General features: G+C 51.8%; 1 protein-coding gene across 6 annotated transcripts in view; it reads right to left on the reverse strand.

The window, feature by feature from the left end:
* Positions 1 to 23,803, reverse strand: part of TRAPPC9 (trafficking protein particle complex subunit 9) — a 570,835-nt gene that overhangs the window by 416,456 nt on the left and 130,576 nt on the right. For all 6 annotated transcript variants that reach the window (XM_060611403.3, XM_060611405.3, XM_060611407.3 and 3 more), the window contains 4 exons: positions 20,752 to 20,837; positions 17,662 to 17,788; positions 13,722 to 13,854; positions 10,308 to 10,471 (listed from right to left, as the gene is read on the reverse strand). In XM_060611403.3, coding sequence (XP_060467386.1) covers positions 10,308 to 10,471; positions 13,722 to 13,854; positions 17,662 to 17,788; positions 20,752 to 20,837 — 510 coding nt within the window. The remainder of the gene's footprint in view (positions 1 to 10,307; positions 10,472 to 13,721; positions 13,855 to 17,661; positions 17,789 to 20,751; positions 20,838 to 23,803) is intronic.

Raw genomic sequence — 23,803 nt, forward strand, 5'->3', positions numbered from 1 at the left:
GAGCCTGAACCCCGCTGAAGCGGGCAGCAGAGTGCCTGGTCGCTACGGGCTGTCAGCGTGAAATACCACTGGCCCCCAACAACCAGTCGGGAACGTGATGTTCTGGAGTTCCCGAAGTGCAGGGCCAGACACTCACTTCCTCTTCCTTCCCCGTCCTGCTTGTGTACTTCCTGCCTGTGCTCCCAGGGGCCGAACGCACCAGACCCCGCAGGAGTGATCAGAGGCATTCCGCTAGATCTCCCGATGAATTCTGCACACTTCTCCATCGGGACCCTACAACTGTGCAAAAGGCCAACCCGTACGGGAAGGCCACCGCAATCGTGCACGCGAGGGGACACGGAGCCGAACGAGCGCTAGACATTCGTGAACCTCAGTGTCTTCCTGGGAGGAGCACCGGTCAGCCCACTCACTGCGGCTACTCACAGGTAGCAGCGATAATACAAGATGCGTGTTGGAATCCACTTCCGCTCAGCGAACACGCCTGACGCCCCACACGGAACCGTGAGCTCCTTCAGGACGGGGTTCATGTTTTATTCATGGGCCCGGAGTGGTGACTGTATATAGACGTGATATAAACATCTGATTGTTGAGTAACACAAAGCCAAGTGAAGTGAGTGTCATTGTAACCGCGTGTAAGCAAGACGACGTAAAGGAGGAGCAGCATAATTCCATCGGAGGGATCGGGAAAGCTTTCGGGAGGTGGCGTGGGGGCTGCTGTGTGGACGATGGATGGGATGTGAGATGCACACAGGACCCCTGAGAGTCCGCAAAGCTCTGGAAACATCCAAGTGGAAGCACACTCTGCAACGCAGAGGACGGGGACTCGGGGCTGACTCCTGGGTGTTCCAGCGCCCGACACAACAGCCACCGGTAGCAGGTGCCCGGTAAGGCTTGTTGAAGACTTGAGCAAAAGGACAGACAACCGGTCGACACGAGGACAAATGAGCGAGCAGAGGATCAACGGTGGGAAAGAAAACGGAAAGGGGAACTTCCCGCCGCCTCGTGGCCCACAGCGCACATGCCACAGTCCAGGTTCCCCCCGACCTCAGCCCCAGGAGGGTGGGGGTGGGGGTGGGGGGGTCACTGCTGTCCTGATCCCCAAGCACAGGGCCGGAAACAAGCTGGGTATGACACAAGTGTGTGTGCAAAAAGGAAAGGCGGCGGGCAGCAAGCCAGATGGTGAGTTTCTCTGAATGCCGGGCTAAGAAACAGAGCCTACGACAGCTCCGTAAAAAAGATGTTCAGTAAAAGTGAGACAAGAACAGACACCTTTACAGGTAACAGCACAGGTGGCACGAAGACGATGACGACAGCTGTCAGGAAGAGCTACTGAGTGCCGGCCCCTCGTGATGTGAGGCGCACGTGTGCCAACACCCGGAGGGACAGCATAGTCCTCTACCCAGTAGGCGGGTCAGACCGTCACGGAACTGCGCACCGCAGTCCAGGCCATTGCTCCAGGAAGGGGCAGAGCCAGCATGGAACCCGAGTGCGTCCGGTGCAACAACCGTAACGGCAATCGTACTGGCTAAGTCTACACTGACGACAGCCGGATCCGGGGGGCTCCTCACCGGCCTCCCAACCCACTGCCGGCCACAGCAGCCTGCTCCCTTCCACCTGCGTCCACACCCAGGTATGCAAGTGGGACTCGGCACGACCACGGAAGGAGGCATCGAGAAACCTAGTCCTTTCTCCCATTCCCGAGACACGCCAGGCTTTCACAACGCGGGAAGTGAGAAACCACTTCTCCAAGATTTCTTTTTAAAATTTTGCCCTGTGTTTCCATGTTTAAAAATAAACATAGTATAACATAAGCAACTCGGAAACAGGCCAGGCCAAAAAGTTATAGACCTTGGCGGGGAGGGTAACTCTTACCGTAACTTTGCATGGCACGCCACCTCATCACGGAACCCCTCGGGTCCTGAGAAGTGCACGGCAACAGGTTCCCGTCTGTGATTGAGAAGAGAGGAGCCAGTGACCCCTCACTCCAGAGCTGCCCCTGCTTCTCTCCCCTGTCTGGCTTCGTTCCCCGCGTGACAGCACTTACGCGGACCCCACTAGGCGGTTTCCAGTCCTGAGTTACTACAGTTTTAAGGCAGGAACGCGCTCGTCCATCTTTTGTTACATCTCACCATTTCAGGAAAAATCTGAGAACAAGGAGAAAGCGAAGATGGCTTCTGAAAGCCACGAGGTCAGCCCAGGCAACTGAAACAAAGGTGTCCGTCTTCCCTGAGTGGGGCCTGAGTTTGCTTATTTAGAGTCGGACTTAACAACTCTGACGCCCTGGTTTCCCAGGCCCTGGCGGACAGACGTGGAAAATGGGAAGCAGGAAGCCGATTCATTCCCCACTTCCAGGGAAGGGAACCCAGTAGTTTCTCAGCACCTGCCACCTGCCAGGCGCCGTGCTCAGTGCACCAGAGGGTTCACTGCGTGTTCCTGAATCGCCACCCAGGAGGGAGCCCGGCACCCGGGGACAGCCCAGGCTGGAACGCTCACGCTTGCTCAGGACTCGTCCTGCAGCTCATAACTAATGGATCGGGGGCCGGAAGCCCAATCCGTGGGATGCCAAGACCCACCTTTCCCTCCCCCAGGCCGAGGAGAGGCCCTGCTACACAGCCTACTGTGACAGAGCCCAGGGGCCACAGCAAGAAGGAAGGGGAAGGAAAGTTCGCAGGAACCGGAGGCTAAACACACGGGCCAACAGCAGCGTGGCTCCGGACAGATCGGACACCTGCCGCCCGGGTCTGTGCCCCCACCCACAAAGGCGGCAGGTAAGGAAAGAACGTTGCAAGTCGTACTCAGAATTGAGTTCCGAAGCGCGGGGAATACGGAACAACAGCTCTGAGCGCCCTGCTGGTTTCTCTTTAGTCCCACGGCTTAGGAGTGACATATTCAAACAGCAGGCAAACCCGCTCACCCAGTACAGCTAACTCGCCCTCCGCTGACAAACAACCACCGCGTTTGTATCTGAATAGTGACTCCGAGGAAGTTCAACTACATCAACTACAACATCAACTACATCAACTACAACAGCCGTGGTATCGAAGCAGCCCCGTGTGCGTGGACAGCGGAACGAAGAGAGGAGATGCAGTGCCCTACAATGGGGTCCCACTCCCCCGAAGAAAGACAAGATCCTGTCGTTCACGACAACACGCACGGCCCAGAGGGCGTTATGCCCAGTGAGGTAAGTCAGAAAAAGACAAATATCCTATGATTTCACTCGTATGTGGACTCTATAAAACAGGACAAATGAATAAAGAAAACAAAAGAGAAAAAAGCTCACAAACACACAGAACCAACTGGCTGTGGCCAGAGGAGGGGGTGGGGCAATGGGCAAAATAGGTGAGGGGGTGAGGAGGTACCAACTTCCAGTTGTGGAATAAATGAGTCACAGGGATGTGACGTACAGCCGAGGGAGTAGTCAATAACGCGGCCACAGCTCTGCATGGGGACAGATTGTAACCAGACCTACGACGATCATTTCATGATGTATGAAAATATCAAAGCCCTATGTTATTAGACGCCTGAAACTAACATAATACAGTATGTCATTTACAACTCAATAAAAAATATTCTCAGGTTTGACCTAAAAAAAACTCCCATGTGACGATACGCTGCAAGGAATAACCAGATAAACATAAATCAGGAGCATAGCTTCTGTCCCTAATTTTTCCCCCTGTGGAATTTAGTTTCAGAAATAAGTCATTATTCTAATGCTAGAGTCGAGTTTCACGCAGTCCAGTGAAACTGGCTATTTCACATTGACAGTAATGCAGAAATTGCTACTGCTGCTGACCCTCAACACTGAGGCCCATTCACGTTTGCTTCCAGTTGCAGACGAGACCACACTCTTCAGGAAAACAGGAAGCAGCAGAGGCTCTTCCACCAAAACACTTACGAGTTTTTAGTCACAGCAACACGGAGTCATCGCTTTCTGTCAAAGAAATGACGCTAGAAGAAGAAAGACATCAAGGGGTGTGTGTGTGTATTTATGTATGTGTATGCGCATGTTTGGGTTTGTACACACAAACGTATCTAGGAAGATTGTTAAACGGCAAATACAACCAGGGCGCCTGGGTGGATCAGTCGGTTAACTGACCTCAGCGCAGGTCATGATCTCACGGTTTGTGGGCTCGAGCCCCACATCGGGCTCTGTGCTGACAACTCAAAGCCCGGAGCCTGCTTTGGATTCTGTGTCTCCCCCTCTCTCTGCCTTTCTTCCATTCAAAAGTATCTCTGTCTCTCAAAAATAGGCATTAAGAAAAAAAAAAAGAGGCAAATACAATCAATTCTTTTTAATTTGGGCTTAATTATAACAAAATCCATGGTTATTTAAGTACAGGCAGAAGTGTTCACTTTTAACAACCTACACATAAAGACTTGCTTGCAAACGTGTTATAATTAAAATTTACATGACACTGGCAGGTAAGGTAACCCTTGTCTGCTGGCGCTGGATTATAACTGCTCATCTCCACGTCAGGCACTTCCGATCGTGGGACACACTCACCCCGTGAGGGCCGAAACTACAGTTTAGACTCCTGAGGGGACCCAAAAGGTCTGTGTGACTCCTAATATCATGGACCCTAAATGCAAAAGGATTTTAAAGACAGGTTTGTAGATTAGGGATTAAAACAAGACAGGAAAGCAAGGAAGATGGAGGAGGAAAAAAACAATTCTTCTTTACCTGAAGCAAAGGGGGTTTGTCCAGAGGGGAGAGAGGACGTGTCCAAGTTGTCAGGGCCCCTGACACGACTCTGGGTGCTTTAAGGGCGTCAGGAACAGGAGGAAAGAGAACATGGGGCCTGCACGGCCTCCGCACACAGGACACACTGAGAACGATCGGTATTCTTGGAACAAGCACGAGGCAGACGCTTTTGTGCTCAGAACCGTCCTAGGACCTCTCCGTGTCCTGCATGAACATTTCAGCCTCGTGACAGCCCGGCACAGCGGTGCTGACCCCGCTCTTATTGAGTGCCTGCCGTGTGACGAGCATCGCTCTTAGTTCTTGGGCACTGGGACGCGGCAGTGAGAGAAAAGGCCAGCCAGACCTCTTACGTGTGTCGTGATCGTTGAGGAAGGAAACACTGCCCGAGGACCACGCACCTGGCAGGTGGTAGGCGCTACAGCGTAAGAGTCCGGGTCACCATTGAGGTACACGGCAGCCAGCGGCAGCACAAAGAAAGTGGTATGGAGCCCAGAGAAGGAAGCATCAATTCCATGTGGAAGATTCCCACGGAGGAGACGCTTATGTTTACGAGGCCCTTAAAGAGGCTGAGCCCAGTGGGCTGAAATGTCACCCAGACTGTCGCCCGGACTCTGCTGCCTGCCCCACTCAATGCCTCAGGTCCCCAGTTTAAGACACTTTCCCTCTTCTCCGGTATATGAGATCATCTATTAACACAGAAAGCTTTTTGGAACCGCGGAAAGGAAGTGACCAAAATTATTCCCTCTTATATTTTAGAAGCAGATTGTTTGTTTTTATGAGTTTAATTCCAGAGGTGAATGTACTATAACTGGGGATGAGAATTTTAAGAGACCGAAGCTTTCCTTCCTCACGTGTAAACGTGCTGTTGGGAAATAGGCCTGCCACGCTCTATACTGTGGCTCCGAGGCTCCCAGTCTCGTGATGAAGGGTAAAGGTCCCAGAGCTGAGAGGGAGGGACCTGCAGTCCTCGTGACCTGTCCTGTGGCCTCAGACAGATCATTTAACCTCTGGCGCCTTCGCTATCCCCATCCATGCAGTAGGGGTAATGACACTGTCCTACGACCCTAGAGCTGAGAGTCGGGGAGGGGCTGCCTGGGAAAGCGACACGGCAAGAAGGACAGGGAGGTGTGGGCACGGTGGCCACGGGAACTCAGTTTGGGAACTGGGGTGAGGGGTGATTGGTGGAACATGGGATGTGCCCACCTCCATGGGCTTCACCTTGGAATTCTGTCCAATCCCCATGACTGTTTCCAACTGTCTGCATCACTATCAGTAAATACTGAGAGCCCACCCGATAAATATGCCCACTCTGGGGTGAGCCAAGATTGGCTGGAAAGGGAGCGACGGGACCTTCTGCACAATAAAAATATTCTAAGATAGATCTTGGTAAGAGCTTGGGCTGGACACGTGTGTTTGTCAAAACTCATCAATCATAATTTAAGACGTGTACATTTCACTGGGGCACCTCACTGAGTGGCTCAGTCAGTTAAGCATCTGACTTCAGCTCACGTCATGATCTCACGTTCATGAGTTTGAGCCCCGCATCGGGCTCTGGGCTGACAGCTCCGAGCCTGGAGCCTGCTTCGGATTCTGTGTCTCCCTCTCTGGCCCTCCCCCGCTCAACACTCACTCTTGTGCTCTCACTCTCTCTCTCTCTCTCTCTCTCTCTCTCAAAAATAATAAAAAAAAATATTTACACATTTCACTGCATATACATTTTACCAAAAAAAAGTAAACTTTGAACTCTAATTAGTGATGTGCATCCTGAAGTATTAATGGGTAAAACGCACCGCAATCTGTGACTTACTCTGAACCACCCGAAAGAATAAGATGGGTTAATGGATATGGATAGGAGGCTGGGTACATACGTGATCAATCAAATGTAGGAAAACGTTAATTACAGAACCTGGATGGTGGTACAGTGTCTGCTCTAAAATTCTCTCAGCTCCTCTGTGTGTCTGCACCTTCTCATAATAAAACACTGGGGGGTGGGGGCATAGCTGACACAAAGAGTAAGTTCCACAGGAGCTCAAAAGCAGAAGAACACCAAAGGGCAGGGTAGCCCAGACAGGGGGACAAAAGCTGGACTGCAGAAAGGCAGTGCTCAGCTAAGAAGCAGCTGAAGGTCTCCACAGGAGGAGAAGGATCCAAGCAAAGGAGGAGAGGCTGGAACTCACATGAAGCTGTGTATCTAAAGCGACCCACACAACTCATTAGAAACATCAAAGTGATCCACGCACATCTATCCCCCCCCCATCACCCAGCAAGTGAGACAGGCACACTCCTATCAGTCTTGTTCTGTAAATGAGAAAGCCCTTTCCGTCCACAACCCCTCAGCACTAAGCACCTACCAGGCACAAGGCATGGAAATCAAAGGGCAATCATCCCTGCCTCTGGGAGACTTGAGACAGAGCCATGAACCAGCAACTGCCTGGGTAGGGCAAGGGTGCCTGCATAAGCATCCTGGGGCACTCTGAGACAACAAGGGCAGGGACCCAACGGCCCAGGCCAGGAGGGTACTCCCAGAGTGACCACTAAGCAGAAACCCAGATGAGATGTGTTGGTAATGGAGGTAATGGAGGCAGGAGCAGAAGTTAGCAAGTTGAGCTCTAGGGAGAGAAGACAGTTTACCCTAAAGTGCAAGAGACCGCGCGGATGTCCAGGAAACTGAAGTTAGTTCCCAACAACCCATGTGATTAGAGTTTAAGGGGAGAGGCGGCCAAAGATGAAGCTGAAGCGTGGGCAGAGGCCCCATGCACAGGCCTCTGTGACTGGGGACCAGGACAACAGGAAGTTGTTGGAGGATTTCCAAAGGGGACAATAGGAGGATTCCTGCTTCAGAAAGAGGCAGCAAGTTCGTAACGATTTCCACGTGGGTTTCTCTGAGAACAGGAAGAGATGCTTTCCAGTTGCTAAGCTATGACACAAGGTAAATTACAGGATGTGCTTCACCATGGTTATCAGCTCTGTAATCATCAGCCATTCACTATTAGTTCCCTTGTTCCAACATCGACCACACCCTCTCACCAATTAGTGACATTCGCAACACCAGATAAAGGTATTTTGTGTCAGAGAGGCACTTTCTACGTAATAACCCATATGCACTTGCTACCAAAAATCGGGGAGAGAAAGGATGAGCCCAAGGGAGGATCAGCACAGCTCCCCATAGGCTAAAAGTGTACAAAAATGTTTTAAATGAAACACAAAGAGCCATGAGCACAGAAGAAAAAATATTAGTGAACCTGTAGTAAAATAAGTAACTTGTATGCACCCAAACAACACTAAGAGAACGTACAGGCAACCACACGGAAGAAGACATTCACACTTATTCCCAACAAAAAACTCACACTGAGAATATATACAAGTCTTACAAGTCAGGAGAGAGGGGTAGACAGAGGGAGACAGAGACAGAGAGAGAGAAGGAAGAACACTCAATGGGAAAAACGGACAAAGCACTTGTACAAAAAAGGATCTGAGTATCCAAAACCATAGGAAAGGCATTCAACATCACTGCTCATCAGACAAATGCAAACTAAAACCCCAGTGTTATACGGTTACACCCCACCCTCAGCACCAGCACGGATAAAATGACTACAAACACCGAGTACCAGTGGGGACTTGAGCACCGGGACTCACACGGCGATGGTGTGAACCCGTGTGGCCACCTTGGAAAAGTATCTGGCTCGAATGCTGAATACACGTACACCCCCACCCCCGGCATTCTACTCCTGGAGGTACACTCAACAGAAACATCTGCAGAGGTCCACCGACACATGTGCCGAAACACTCAGAGCAGCACTATTCTCAGATGCCCCCAGATGGAAACCACCCAAACCGGCTCAGTCCTAACGTGTGACGAGTTCACAGTAGAGTGTTCTACGACAAGGAAAACAAATGGCGATGGTGGTGGGGTAGTGACGGTGGCGGCAACAAGGGTGGCAGGAGGGGTGGCGGCACTGTTGCTGATGGGGGCAGCAAATGTGGTGATGATGACGATCACAGTGGGGATGGCGGTAGCGGGGATGGTGGCGGAGACAGTGGTTAGTGGAGATGTCGATGGTGGAGATTATGGTGGAGACGGCGGTGGAGGTGATGGTGGCGATGGTGGTGGTAGAGACAGCGGTGGTGATGGTGGTGGCGGTGATGGTGGAGACGGTGGAGACAGTAATGGTGGTGGCGGTGGTGATGACGGTGTGTTGGTAGAGACAACAGTGATGGTGGTGACGGTGGCGGAGATGGCAGTAATAATAACAGCTAACGAGCCTGAGGCTAACAACATGCCAGGCACGTTTCCAAGCACTTTGCGCATCTGATCTCATTTCATTCTCATTATGACCCTGTGATGCAGGTGCTGTTATTAGTGTCCTTTCACAGAAGAGGAAAAATCCAAGAGAGGTTAAATTACTTGCCCAAAAGTAATACAGAGCTAGTAAGGAAACAGGCAACATTTGAGCACAGGCAGCATTTCCCAGTGAGGAGAGGTATAGACGGGGACGACAGGCAAGATAAGACAGGCAGCCACAGGCTTCATTTCCCTCGTGCATCAGAAGCAGTGGGAGAAACAAGGGAACACGAGACACACTGGCACTCGCCCCCACATTACCCTCCCAGTGGGACGAGCTCACATTAACCTCCCCCCATGGGACGAGCTCACATTAACCCTTTTGACACAGTGCAAATTCCCTCTGTCATGGCATAACTGTTTCCGGGACAAATTCTCCCCAACTCTTCCTGGACCTTCCCTCCAACTGGAACTACAAGATGGCGTGAGGCCCTACCTCTAATAAACACTTCACTTGAGTTTTCCCACTACAGTGTCATGAGCCTGCGGAGGGAACCCTCTGTGGGGGAGTAGTGCGTGGATGGCACATCCGGAAACTCAAGCTCCCGCCCTGCACCTGGCTCGCCTCACCCCTACATCAACCGCACGTGCACACCCCACGTTTTCCCTCAACAGAGGGAAACAGCTCTCACTGGCCCATATGATTTCTCTGACTTTAGTAAATGAGCGGCTTTTCTTTGCCCTTGCCTCCCTCCTACACTACACCCTCCACCTTGATCAATGCCACTCAGAACCTGTAATATACTCAGTTCGCCACCACACGCTACTTGCTTACCTCTCAGAACCTCACGTGGCAGGGGCCACCTCCCCTACCTACCCAGGAAGGAAGCGAGGCGTGTAAAGGACAAATAGCTAGTAAACAGAGAAGCCAAACTCTCAACACAGGTCTTGTGACCCGCCCCGCCCAGCTCATGTGTCCTGGGACAGGAAACGGAGCGCCTGCCTTCAAGAGGGAGCGCACGGGCTCTACGCCTGAACCCACGGAAAACCTGGGGCTGGGCGGATGGATCCCAATGGCACCACGTCTGAGCCGCTAACGTTTCTCTCCATCCATTCAAGAGCGTCCTTCCTGAGGATCTGGTACATGTGAAGAGCACCAGGGACGAAGGAGCAGTCTTCATTCCTTTGTGTGCCCTTCACACACCCATTTCACGATGGCAGCAAATTAAAAGAGTAAGAAGCTTTTACAGTTTCTGAGCACCGGTTATTCAAAGTGTCTCTTTGGCAAAAAGACAAGACAAACATTTCTGGGGTCGAACCCACCTTTGGTGGTGAGAAGTCTGGAGGTGACTTCCAGTGTCTCCAGTGGCTCCGTCCCAATATTTTCCAATTGGATGACGAGTTGCTGAGCCTCCCCGTTGTAAAGCTGGACGGACACATTAGTAGAGATTTCATCACCAGAGGAGGGTTGCAAGGAATGGGCAGATCTGAAATAGCAGTAAGAATTACAGGGATTTTTTAAAAGAAAGAATCAAAGTAAAGAAAAACAACGGCATCTCAGAATATTCACATCCCCGGACTTAACACGTTCCAGAAGCAGGAAGTGGCGAAGCCCGGCTTTCAACATGGAACTCAATCTGAGCTATCAGGAGGGGAGGGTGAGCGCCACATGCGGAGGGCCATCCACACGCAGACGCATTTGGGGTTTCCACTCGGCCTCAGCGTCGTGTGTGTGTGTGTGTGTGTGTGTGTGTGTGTGTGTGCGTGTGTGCGCACGTGTAGCATAAAAATACTTAACTACTGGATTATGGTGAGGCCTACGAGACACAGTGAATTAATTCAAATGATCTGTGAATCGTCACTCTCTAAAAAGAAATTTTTAAATCTCATGCTTACAACTGTCTTGGGAAAACCCATAGACTGAAGAAGAAAACAGGACTGTCCCGACGGATACCATGGGGACTGGAGTGGCGAGTACGTACAAGAGACTCCACGTCACAGGTACAAACGACAACCAATCCCTGCAAGTGCCTAAGGGGACACAGGGCAGCTGGGCGGCGTCCTCGGGCCACATGGCATCCTCTGCGTGGCCAGGTGAGGCCCAGGCCTCGTGGGAGCGCAGGCCAGCGCGCAGGCCAGCACCCAGCCCGAAGGCTGCGCCACAACCTCAGGTTCAAAAGCACATACAATGCTCTGGAGAAGACTGGCCGCAAAAGAAAGGGGGTGGTCACTGGAGGAAAGGGTGAACATTCTTTCCTGGGGTCCCAAGAGCCCACGTGGCCCCCCACTCTCTTCCTCCTTACACCTGAAGGATTTCCACAGAAAGCCCATGAGTCTACACCATATACTGAACTGACCCAGAAATGGACAAAGACTCCAGGCCACACCACCCCCACCCAGCAAGTGACCAACAGCCTCCCCGCCGGCCAGGTCTTTCTAACTCTGCTCCCGGCCACAGGACAAAGGACCAGGGTCAGACCCAAGTCCCATTCTACATGCCACAAGACAGCTTCATATCCCCACACTGCTCCAAAAAAGATGGCAAGGAATATGCCGGACAGTACTGGTCTCACCCCCCTGGCATCCAAGGGAGGAGACGGGGTTTAAACAAGTTGGGCATACCGAGCCAGCCCTGCCCTTCCTGGGGGCCTCCTGCCCCAGGCTCTGAGAGAGGAGCTTCTATATCCAAACCACATGTGCAGAAAATAACAGCATAATGAATCAAGGTGAATTAGTTCACATTTTACACCTTTAAAGTTATTCATGAGTCAAGAAATAAACTTTCTCCGTCAAGGAAGGGAGATGAGTCCTATCCTCACTATAAACAACTTCTTTCCAGATTTTAATCTGCAGTCCTTCTTAAGTGCAAAAGCTGTTGTAGTCAACTTGAAATTGCAGAGGACGTATACAGAAAAACTAAAACACAGCGAGACTACTTACTTTGCCTCTCAAAGAGAGAGGATACCAGCCCCTCTGGGACCATAGAAAAAGAAGGTGGGAAAAAGCAGAACCTTAGCGAGGCCACAGGGCCTGGCCGACACAGGAGCCGACCGTCCCTGAGTACGGGGTTCCATGTGACAGAGCCGGGGCCAGAAAGGGGCTGAGTCCTGGGTGAGCCGTGGCAGGAAGAGGATGGCAGTCAGACATGTCCCCTTTTCTGGGCATATTTTTTCCTTGCTTGATCATCTGGCCAACTTGTGTGAATCTTGTAAGGCCCAATTTAAACATCACATCTGTGATATGATGCCTTCCTGAACCGTGAACGGGAGTCTTCAGGTTAAGGAGCACTTAGCAAACTTGACTACGGTGAGTCTGGCTCCCCTCCGGACATGAGCTCCTACAACAGGCAAGGCCCAGGTCGAGGGCATTTCTGATTACTTGCTAGTCCTATAGACTAGGCCCAGATCACATGGCAGGCATCAAAAAAACGTGTGGGAGTGAATGTGTTAACTCAGTCACAAGGATACTGATGTTAGATTAATTAGAAGCAACCCTCATTTAAAGAATAGTCATCTGAAATCATGTGCTCCACACTAAAACCAACAAAATTCATTTTTTTTAACTGAGGTGTTACATACAATGAAATTCACTTGTTTTGAGTATATAATCCAATCATTTTAGCAAATTTACTGAGTAATAGAACTGTCACTGACAACCAACCTGTTTTAAAACATTTCCATTATCCAAACTGAGTATCTTTATGATGTACATTTTGAAGCAATTAAAATAGAAATTTTTTAGCGTATGTTATATGGCTATGCAAAAAATAATAAATGATACTCACATAATGTGACATCATCTCAATATTCAAACATACATTTGCAAAAAGAAGGTAGATAAGCGATATCTTGCAAAAAGAAGGTAGATAAGTTACTGTGAAGGTAGATTCACAGTAACTGTCTCTGGGACTTCGGAGATATATTTCCCTTTTTTCTTCATGCCTTCCTACAAGGCTACTTTTCTACTTTTTATAAGGTAAAAGTTAACTGTCTTTCACAAAAAAAAAAAAAAAAAAGATTAGAAAGGCTAATTTCACATTTTGTTCCGCTCATGGTAAGAAACATTTCAACCGTGTTGTGCTTCACTTTAAGCAAAGCATATTGCCTACTGGTTACCCTGAAGAAACCCTTCACCCATATTTTTTTTTAACGTTTATTTTTTTGAGACAGAGAGAGACAGAGCATGAAAGGGGAAGGGTCAAAGAGAGAGGGAGACACAGAATCCGAAACAGGCTCTAGGCTCTGAGCTGTCAGCACAAAGCCCAACATGGGGCTCAAACTCACAAACTGCAAGATCATGACCTGAGCTGAAGTCGGATGCTCAACCAACAGAGCCATCCACTCTCCCCAACCCATATTTTGATCCTAAGAATCATATATTAACTCAGATTCTTGGTACCATTAAAAATGTCTACTACAGAGGCACCTAGGTGGCTCAGTGGGTTGAGCATCTGACTTCTGCTCAGGTCATGATATCACGGTTTGCGGGTTCAAGCCCCGCGTCAGGCTCTGTGCTGACAGCTCAGAGCCTGGGGCCTGCTTCGGATTCCGTGTCTCCCTCTCTCTCTCTCTGCCCCTCCCTCGTTCATGTGCTGGCTCTCTCTCTCACTCTCTCTCTCTCTCTCTCTCAAAAATAAATAAACACTAAAGAAATTTAAGGAAAAAAAAGAAAAGAAATGTCTCCTCCCAACTACTCTGTGCACCCTTTCTTGTCAGAAGGCAGAGGCCTGCGCCCTACCTGGGCAGTGAGGTGCTGATCTGCAGCCTGGGCAGGGCGGGAATGACCTCCACCGTGGAGCCACTGGTCTTCACTCCCGGGAGGTTGTCCAGCAGACAGTCACTGAAGACGCCGAAGACCGTGGTATGGTAACCTGGGAAGCAAAATGAAGGGCTTCACAGCCCCTGGACAGGCCTCCAGCCTCGGGCCCACGTCTAAAGGCGGACTCCAGCAGGGAGGAGCACGGCCCCCCGCCCCAGACCTGTGTCCGGTCAGCCCTCACCCCGCCGGTCCCACCCGCAGCTCAGCCTGAAACCCTGGGTGACGCACGCAGAGGAGTGACAGTCCCCGCATTCCTACCCACGGGGCCGACTGGGTCGCAGCAAAAGCACATGTGGGTCTTTGTCAACTAAGTCAACTTAAGACCAGGTCTCACCGCTCTCACGATTTGCTTTTCAAATCTGCCCGTCTCTAAGACAGTGATAGCTAGCGTTCCTTTGCAGGACATAATGTGACTGAATAAGTATCTGGAAAATGATCCGACATCTTCCGGGGACAGATCGAAGTTCAAGAGCCAACTATGGTGACTATGACTGCTACACGATATGACAAGCCTGCTGGATGTGTGCAAACACCGTAATCTAACATTAGCGAGTTTCTCATGCCAAAAACAACAAAAAAACCTCCACTGCTTAGACAAGCACTTGAAATTACTTAAGAAAGCTTTAAAATGGCTTTTGAAATTTCGAGAGAGAATTATTATAAACAATATTCACCGTATAACAAAATTAAACCATGCCCACGGGCTAAATGCTCTGTGCCTTCACATTAACAGAATGGATACTAATCAGAGAAGACAGCTGTTGGCCCGATAGCCGTGTCCTTCACCTTCTGCCAGTGTTAAATTGCTCTGGCGACTTGGGGCACCTGGGTGGCTCAGTCGGTCAAGCGTCCGACTTCGGCTCAGGTCACGATCTCACGGTTCGCGAGTTCGAGCCCCGCGTCGGGCTCTGTGCTGACAGCTCGGAGCCTGGAGCCTGCTTTGGATTCTGTATCTCCCTCTCTCTCTGACCCTCCCCCACTTTCTCTCTCTCTCTCTCTCTCTCTCTCTCTCAAAAATAGATAAAAACATTAAAAAAATTAAAAAAAAAAAAAACTGCTCTGGCAACTCAAAGTTACCCATCACGGCACCCACACTTCCTTCCTTTGGAAATAGGTCACTTAAAAGCCTTCTTTAATTTAGCCTGCAAACATTTTCCTCCCCAGAAACCCATATCTGGTGTAACGCCCCTGCATGTTCTTCTTTCTATAAAACCCGATACAGGGGCGCCTGGGTGGCTCTGTCAGTTAAGCGGCTGACTTCGGCTCAGGTCATGATCTCACAGCTTGTGAGTTCAAGCCCCGCGTCGGGCTCTGTGCTGACAGCTCAGAGCCTGGAGCCTGCTTCGGATTCTGTGTCTCCCTCTCTCTCTCTCTCTCTCTGCCCCTCCCCTGCTCACACTCTGTCTGTCTCTCTCTCTCTCAAAACATAAATAAACATTAAAACATTTTAAAAATAAATAAATAAATAAAACCTGATATAACGTGGTTTTGCCTAAGCAAACTTTGTTTTCCACTTCTTAATTAAAATCAGTCATTTTCCCTTTCTTACCTGTTGCTGAAAATGACTACAAAGAAATTCAAAACCTGATGACCAATCCTGCCGTGTCTAATCATATTTCTGAGAGTACACAGTCAGCCCTTCCCACTTTGCACAGCAGGTGCGCCAAAAAGAACACAACCAGTCTGTACCAACAAGAGCTGTGCCACCAGGGCTCTGAGTCCTCATCCACCGGTGGGTTATCGGTTATTGGTTAGCCCCTCAGTCCTAATTATTTCCTCTGCCATCCGTCTCCTTCGCTCCACTCCCCGGTCACGGCTGCGGCCCTACCTTTGTCATTTCATCCCTGGATTATGCCAACAACTTCACAGTCGGTCTCCCTGCCTCCTGCCCATCTCCAGCCCACATTGCACGCAGCAGCCTGGGGTCCCTCTGGACTGCCCGCCTGGCTGTATCTCTCCTCAAATCGAATGCGGCCCGCGGGAGAAAACCAGCATCCCGTGGCATGATTTACAAGGCCCTTCCAGGTCTGTCCTCTGTCTCCCTCCCTTCACGGCCTCGTCACCCCTCTGCTTTGGGCCAGGTCCTCGAAGCCGCCCCTGGTTCCCCAACACACGCAGGTCTCTGGACCACTTGTTCTTTCTGCCTGGAAGCCCCCTACTCCCCACCCCATCCACTCGCATAATTCCCCTCTGGCCTTCAAAGCTCAGGGTCCCTCAGTAGGAGAAAGAAAGCCCTTCTCGGCCCACGCTCCCCTTCTGGGCCTTCTCCCCCACGTTCGGCCAGTCACGTGCTTGGCCCCTCCTGGCACTTGCTGCCACATATCGTAACCCACCTCACCCCCCGCAGACATCGCCCTTCCCCAGAACTGTCCCCATTTCAGTCACTAAGTATCTACTGAAGACCCACCGCGTGTCAGGGACCAGCAAGACGGATGAGCCCTGTGAGCAGTTGCAACCACTGGCCTGGAGGGTCACACGCGGGTGCGGTAGGAGCGCCTAGCAGCACACCTGCCCCAGCACGGAGAAGCTGAGCACAATCCCCAAGGGGAGAGGAAATGTGAGCCAAGAACTGAGAGAGGCACAGGGCCAGGCAAGTCCGGAAGCAGCAGCAGAAGGAAAAGCACAGGCAGAGGCTCAGAAAGCCTATGGGAGGGACGCGTAACTCAGGGGGAGGGGAGGGGAGGGGCACGAGGCGCCACGGGCCCGGATCACACGGGGGAGCTCCGAAGCCACGTTACGGAGTCCAGCCCAGACGGGGCAGGTATGGGGAAGGTGCTAAGACTCATGGTTAAGAGATGACACGGGCAGATGGGCACTGTGGAAAGGCCACTTGACAGCAGTGTGGGAAGCGGGCTCACCAGCCACCAAGACGTGACAGAGAAAGATGAGCCCGTTGGTTTTGTGACAAACCCTGTAAGAAGGTCTCCTTCTGTCTCTTGAGGGCCTGCAGAGGCAGACAGGAGCACTGAGGTTCCCGTCAGTAGGGCAGGGGCAGGGGTGGGGCTGGTGAGAGGCGGCAGGGGGCAAGGCAGCATCCGAGGACCCGCTTCGGGCACCCAGCAGGATGGTGACGCCCTCACCGAGATGAGGCAACCAAGGTGCCAGCCGGTCAGTGGTTGGCTATGCAGGTTCAGGAAAGGGGTCTGGACGGAGCCCCGGCCTGGGAATCAGCAGCATATGGATGAGCCCTGAAGCCGAGAAGTCACTGAGAGGACAGAGACTGCCTAGAGGTACCCCGATGGGGGCGGGGGGGAAGAGGGCAGATGGGGGAAGGGGGAGGGAAGGACAGAGCCTGGCCCTGAGGAACACCATGGGGGGTCATGTAGAAGCAGCATCTGCAGGGCACTGAGTGTGAAGGGGAGCAGACGGGGTGTCTGACAGAAGCCGGAGGAGGACGCCCACGAGGGCGGGTGGGCCCAGCAGCAACGGCAGACCAAACTGGGTCAGCAGGGACAACCCCCACACACGGCAGGTCACGACACCAACAGAGAGGGGGACAGTGGACTCTGTGTGTCTACACGGACACTTGACGAGGTGTGGCAGGAGGGCCCGATGGCAGAGGGGAGCCCACAGACACATCTGCAGACCCACCGGAGGAGATGGGCCGCACAGAACGGTGACAGGAGGGCGAGGAGGCCAGACACGGAGTCGGACCCCTCCCGCTGTAACAGCGCTGAGGGCCGACTGCATCCCGGGCACTCAAAACCGTTCCTCTCCATGTCGCAGCCCCAGGCAACGTGATCCGGCCATCACCCCTGGACTGGGACCGACACCAGGGACCAGTGACGGGTCTCCGTGGGGCAGGACAGGGGGTTCGGCAGCCCTGCTCGAGCTGAACTCAGAAAGCAAGTCTCCTTACCGTTCACAGTAATCATCCCAGTCGTCTGTGGGACCCCAACGAGAGTCACTGGGTAAAGACCAGACTCCGCCGGAAGGGAGAGTGCCGCGGGGAGAGACTCGAAGTCCACGCCGCTGGTGAGGAGCCCCTAAAACAAGCAATAGCAACGTGGGACACAGCACAAAGCACCGCTGCCTCACGGGTCCCCCCAGACGCAGGGCGTCCGCCCGCCCACAGGCCCAGGCCACCAGGAGGAGGACGGCAATGCCTGGCCTGCGTGAAGGTCCACAGAGAGCCGCAGGCTTGGTCGCGACGTGCACGTGACACAAACAACCTGGAAATGGGCAGCACTGTGGGTGCCTGAACAATTCCATCTCGATGTTAGCCCTGCTTTCTGTTGCTTTACCAAGTTGGAATGTAAACGTAATGGAAAAAAATAAAATATGTGAACACAGAGAAAAAAACAAAGGATGGAAATACGATCATCCGTTAACATCCCTCACTGAATGATCAAGTCATGTCACCATGTGCCAGGCCGTGCTCCACAGGGAACAAGACAGATTCCTCGGCTTCGGGGAGCCGCCCACAACCGTCAACAGCACAGGGATGTCAGTGCTCAGCACTTCTCCTCGGCGCTGTAACAGAGGTCCTACCCAGTGCAAGAGGCAAGAAAAAGAAACTAAAGGCACGCAATCAGTTTACTCACAAAAACCAAAACTATAAACATAAAAAGCCCTGTGGAAACCACAAGGAACCTTGAAATAACAAGTGCATTTAGCAAAGGCACAAAGTCAGTGTGAAAAAAAGCAAAGGTATTTCTATAATCCAGCAACAAACAAAAAATATTAGAAAATAAAATACAAAAACACCATTAACTAAGAGAACAGAAACATCGACCGCATGGCAGTCGAGCTGATGAACGACGGGTAAAGACTGCTCCCCAGGCGAGGACACGCACGAAGGAGGGGCCCAGGACCTTTCTGGGGCTTGTCTTCCGCGGTGCCGCGGTCTACGTGGCCCTGAACCTACCAGACCCAGACACGCTACAGACTGAGCCACTGAGCCAGCACAACGGTGGCGGGGCCCCAGTTCTCACGCTGACGGAAAGGACAAGGCGTGGGAAGGAGGAAGGCAGGACAGGGCCCCGTGGAGACTGGCGAGAGCCGACGGCACCACCCTGAAGTCAGGGCTGACGCAGTCTGTACGTGTACCGTGCACGCATGTGCGTATGGGCACGGGTGTGCGCGTGTATGCAGATGTGTGCATGCAGGTGTATCTGTGAGTACATGTCTGCGTGCACACGCGCATGCTTTTCCTCACTGTGTCTCTAGAGAGCCCCCAGAAGCAGACACTCCAGCAACACGGAGCGCACCTAGGCCCAGATCTGGAGCAAAAGCGCGCAATGATCTCCATGCAGAACAGAGGCAGTGGGCCAGAGAGCAGGCACAGAAACCAGAGGATGGCTACTGGCTCCAGGCGAAACGTGTTGGCATTTTATTTCTTCTCAAAATAGCTATGAGCAAACGTGGCGAAACGTGGACAGTGGACATTCTAGGAAGGCCTAACCCTCCCTGTAACATTTCATACGCTTGAAATATTTCGTTATTTTTTCATTCTGGCCACGATCTCTGGGCTACCTTCTAGTGGCAATTTTTATTTTATTCTTTGTGCTTCCTAACTTTTTATTAAAAAGCACATATTACTTTTAAACCAGATAAAAATAAAAGCCACTTTTTAAGACAAAAAGAATCAGTGTGTCAGAAAGAACAGCAAGCATCTGACACTTGAAGCACTTTGGGGAAAATTCTCTAAACAATTATTTCCCGATTCAGGCCAAGAGACAGAAAGTCACCATTAAAAGGCCTGATGCGAGAGCAAACCCTAAAGCGGGCAGCTTCTTGCACAAGAGGAGGACGACAGTACTCACTCCTGTCGGCCTCCTCCCTAAGTGACCTCAGGGCTGTAGGCTTGACGGTGGGCTGAGTGTCTCAGGGCTCAAATGAATTCTGGAGACCTATGCCTCACGCGGAGAGCCGGCACACTACCTTCGATAACCACCAGTGGGCCGGGTGCACTCCCACTCTTCCTTCTATTCTCAGTTAAGCCTTTGTCTCTCCGGAAAGCCTTCCTGGACTCTCCACGGGGACCCTGCAGCATCTCGTGCACCCACAGCACTGACCACGGCAGGGACCAGATCTCCCAAGGGCCCTGCCCGCGGCCTGATACGTGGCATGAGCACTCAGCAAGATATCTGCATGAAAAGCCCACCTCTTACCCTGAGTGTAAGTCATTCAACTCTGAAGGAAAACATGAACGATCTCAAAACCATCCTTCGCAAGTCTCTGAAAAATTACCAAGCAGTACTATACGCTAACATGCAGCATTAGATAACAATATACAGCACAAAGCCTACGTGACAACGCACGGCAGCCGGTGGTGACCCGAGGCACCGTGCAGTGCTACATAATAATAAGCAGAGAAGACTTGAGAAACGGAACCCGCGTGACGGGTGGGAGGCTCTGCTCCGGAAACACGATGAATCTGGAGAGACAATACACATCTCCTTCCCACGGACTATGGAATTGGGTGAGTGGCCCCAGGAGAGACCGCTACGGAGTGAACCTTCAATGCCCTCCACAAAACACGAGAACAGAAAAGCAGAATTCAAAGCGGAGAGAAACCTCACACTGGCGGTGCAGTAACCTCCACTCTTACTCCACAGCCTGCTCTTCTCTCAGGCCTTGATCGTCTAGCAATAAAGTAAGGCTGATACTGAGCAGTGGACACAATATACACTTCGTAACCCGTGCCAATCTCATGTAAATTTCAACATGATTATTTCAAATCTCACATCCAATCGACTACGCTTGGCATGTGTTCAAATCAGAGGTTATCTGTTCACAGATTCAACCACAGAGCACCAAGCACTAAGGACGCAGAAAAGACAAGAACGTGGTCGGTCTTCCTTCACAAAAACCTCATAATCTCTGGCAAAACAAATATAAAAATAGACGCCTATCATAGGGCGTGTGTCTCAAACATTAATTTAAAAACTTAGTTTCATGGTAAGCTGGTGTCGAGCCCAAAAGGTCAGTGGTTAGTGATACGTACCATGTTTTCAACTCGGAGTTCGAACGGCATCGGGTTGTAGACCATCAGCTGAACTTCACACACGTCTCCTTGAACCCACTGGAAATCTAGAAACACACACACACACAGCGATGCGTCAGCTGGTATCCTGCATATTTTACATGGTTTCAGATCACTCTCTGGCAATTCATCTTTCCAGTGAGACAGTGGGCATTAAGATTGTCTCTCGACGAAAATTCAAAGCCAGCGTCACTACAGCTTTTTCTCGAAAACAAAGTCACCACTGCCACTTGGATGCTTCGTATCCGCCGTTGGTCACCATCTTTAGCAGGGTGAATTCATGCCAGTGTGTCAAATGCAGCTTTACAAAACTGAGATCAATCCAGACAGCACCACTCCCGGCGCAGACCTGTAAGTCACACAGACCTCCACTGACCCAGAGGCTGGTACTTAGGAAGACGGTGATAGTCAACTCCAGGGAGCATACACCATGCCCCCCCCGCCCCCGTCCCCTCTCTAAGAATGTGAGAGAAAATGGTGGCCTCTCCTCCAGGCCACTCCCAGGTCAGCTGTAGTCCAACAGCTGTCGAAGGCAGAATTCTGAGATGACCCCTGAGATCCCCAACCCTGGTGGCTACACCCTGTGTAATCTTCCCCCCACCCCAAGTGTGAATACGGTGATTAGGTTATGCTCTATAACAAAGGTGAAGGGATTTTGCATAAAGGTCCCAAATCACTTGGCTTCGAGCTCATCAATGGGAAATTGTCCTCGGGAGGGGCTGATCTAATTAGGTAGGCCATTAAAAGGGACCGCACCCCTCCTGGGAGAAAAGATTCAAAGCATGAGTGGGTGTATGGAGAAGGCCACAGTGGCAAGAATCCAGAGGGCCTCGAAGAAATGGCAACGGTCCTGGTTAACAGCCAGCAAGAGAGCTGGGACCCCAGTCGTGCAACCACAAGGAAGGGAATGAGAACAACTTGAAGGACCCTGACCCAGATCCTTCCCTAGTCAAGCCTCCAGATGAGGACACAGCCCCAGCTGACACCTGGATTTCAGCCTGGGAGACCCTGAGCAGTGGACCCAGCTAACGCACACTAAACTCCTGACCCACAGAAACGGCGAGAATATAAATCTCGGTTGTTTTAAGCCACTGAGGTGGTAGTGATTTGTTACAAAGCGACAGAAAACTAAAGCAGTCCCCACCTCCACTCCCCTAGCTCTCTGCTTCCTTTAAGATAACCCGTTCGCAAACCAGAAGGAACTTCGAAATCAATTAACATATGTTGGGCACGAGTCGTGTCGTGTGGGTGTGAGGCACTGCTGAGGAGTTTATCTCATACTCTTCATCATCACCTCGTGAGACAGGCCTCATAATCCCCATTGTGACAGGGCAGACACTCGAGGTCCAGACGAGTTCGTAAATGCGCCCAGGAATCACACAGCTAGGAAGTGGTGCAGCAGGGCCTCGAACCCAGCACTGGGAACTCAAAGAGTGTCTAGAACAGACACTGGTGTTAAAAGGGTTTTTCAGGAGACACAGAATTCGAAACAGGAGTTTCTGAGTAGGTACTGAGATTTACTAGTTAGAATTCTACAGCTTTCACCGAGCTTTCATAAAGATACCAGTGCAAACACTGCGCCCGGCAGCCTGCACGCAGACTAGACCGGCCACGCCAAACCTGTGACACACGGCCCACAGCTGGCATCCTCAAACTGATGAAATGAAGAAATAGCCTGCCAGGTAATTTCGTTTTAAAAGTGCTGGCACAACCGTGGGGCGCCTGGGTGGCTCAGTCGGCTAAGCGTCCGACTCTTGGTTTTGGCTCAGGTCACGATCTCACGGTTTCATGGGTTCGAGCTCCTTACTGGGCTCCACACTGAGAGGACAGAGCCTGGCTGGGATTCTCTCTCTCCCCCTCTCTGCCCCTCCCCTGCTCATGTACTCTCTCTCTCTCTCAGAACAAATAAACTTCAAAAACAAAAACTCAAAGTGCTTGCACAACCATGTGTTCATCTGAGCCTGCTGTCAATGCAGGGAAGTGGTCAGCAGAGCAAGGACGTCCTCATTCACACACAAGGAGCAGGCCCCGCCAGGCTGAAGGGCCACCCTCCCGGCCACTTCGCGAAGGAGGCGGCTGAGAGCGGGACTCGCGGCTGCCGGGCTCCAGGCCCGTGCTCTCCTCGCTGTGCTGCCCCACCACGCTGGCCCCAGAAACCCAGGCCTCCTCCGACCTGCGTCCTGCCCCCTCCTTCCCCGGCCCCTGGCCGTCAGGCAGAACCCGCCAGGACAGGCTCACAGAAGCCATCCTCTGGGATACGCCATGCCTCCATGGGGCCCTGCAGCAGCAGCTCTGAGCCCACGCCAGGCACCTTCCCACAGCCAGTGAAAACGTCAACTGTTTTAACAGGCTGCTCTGCCCGGCCGCTGAGGGGCCGTTTTCTCTGTCATTGTCAAAAAATCATCACTTAAAACCTCATTTTCTGGGGCGCCTGGGTGGCTCAGTCGGTTGAGCGTCCGACTTCGGCTCAGGTCATGATATCAGAGTTCGTGGGTTCGAGCCCCGCGTTGGGCTCTGTGCTGGCAGCTCGGAACCTGGAGCCTGCTTCGGAGCCTGGAGCCTGTTTCAAATTCTGTGTCTCCTTCTCTCTCTGCCCCTCCCCTGCTCACGCTCTGTCTCTCTCTGTCCCTCAAAAATAATTAATAAGCATCTTTAAAAAACATTTTTAAAAGTCATTTTCCTGGGGTTCTGAAAGGAATCATTTAAACTTGCGTGGCCCCACTCAATCTAAGAGAAATCACTGGTGACATCACCGGTCACGTGACTATTTTCTTCTGAAAGAAGGAGATCATCTCTCCCAGCCTCAGTGTGTCAGACCACACAGTGGAGGCCCTTCCTCGAGATTCCCCCCCAGAAACCGCGGAAGGGACAGCCACGGATCCAGGCCCTGCCCGCCCTGAGCCGCACCACACTCTGTCCGCTACGCTGGATGACGCACGCGGCAGGACGCGCTCTTGAGCCCCCGCTGCATCCCCAGCACCTAGCACAGCGCTCGCCACAGCTGCCAGGGACC

The sequence above is a fragment of the Panthera onca genome, chromosome F2, assembly GCF_046562875.1.
Source record: "Panthera onca isolate mPanOnc1 chromosome F2, mPanOnc1 haplotype 2, whole genome shotgun sequence".
Taxonomy (NCBI): Eukaryota; Metazoa; Chordata; class Mammalia; order Carnivora; family Felidae; genus Panthera; species Panthera onca.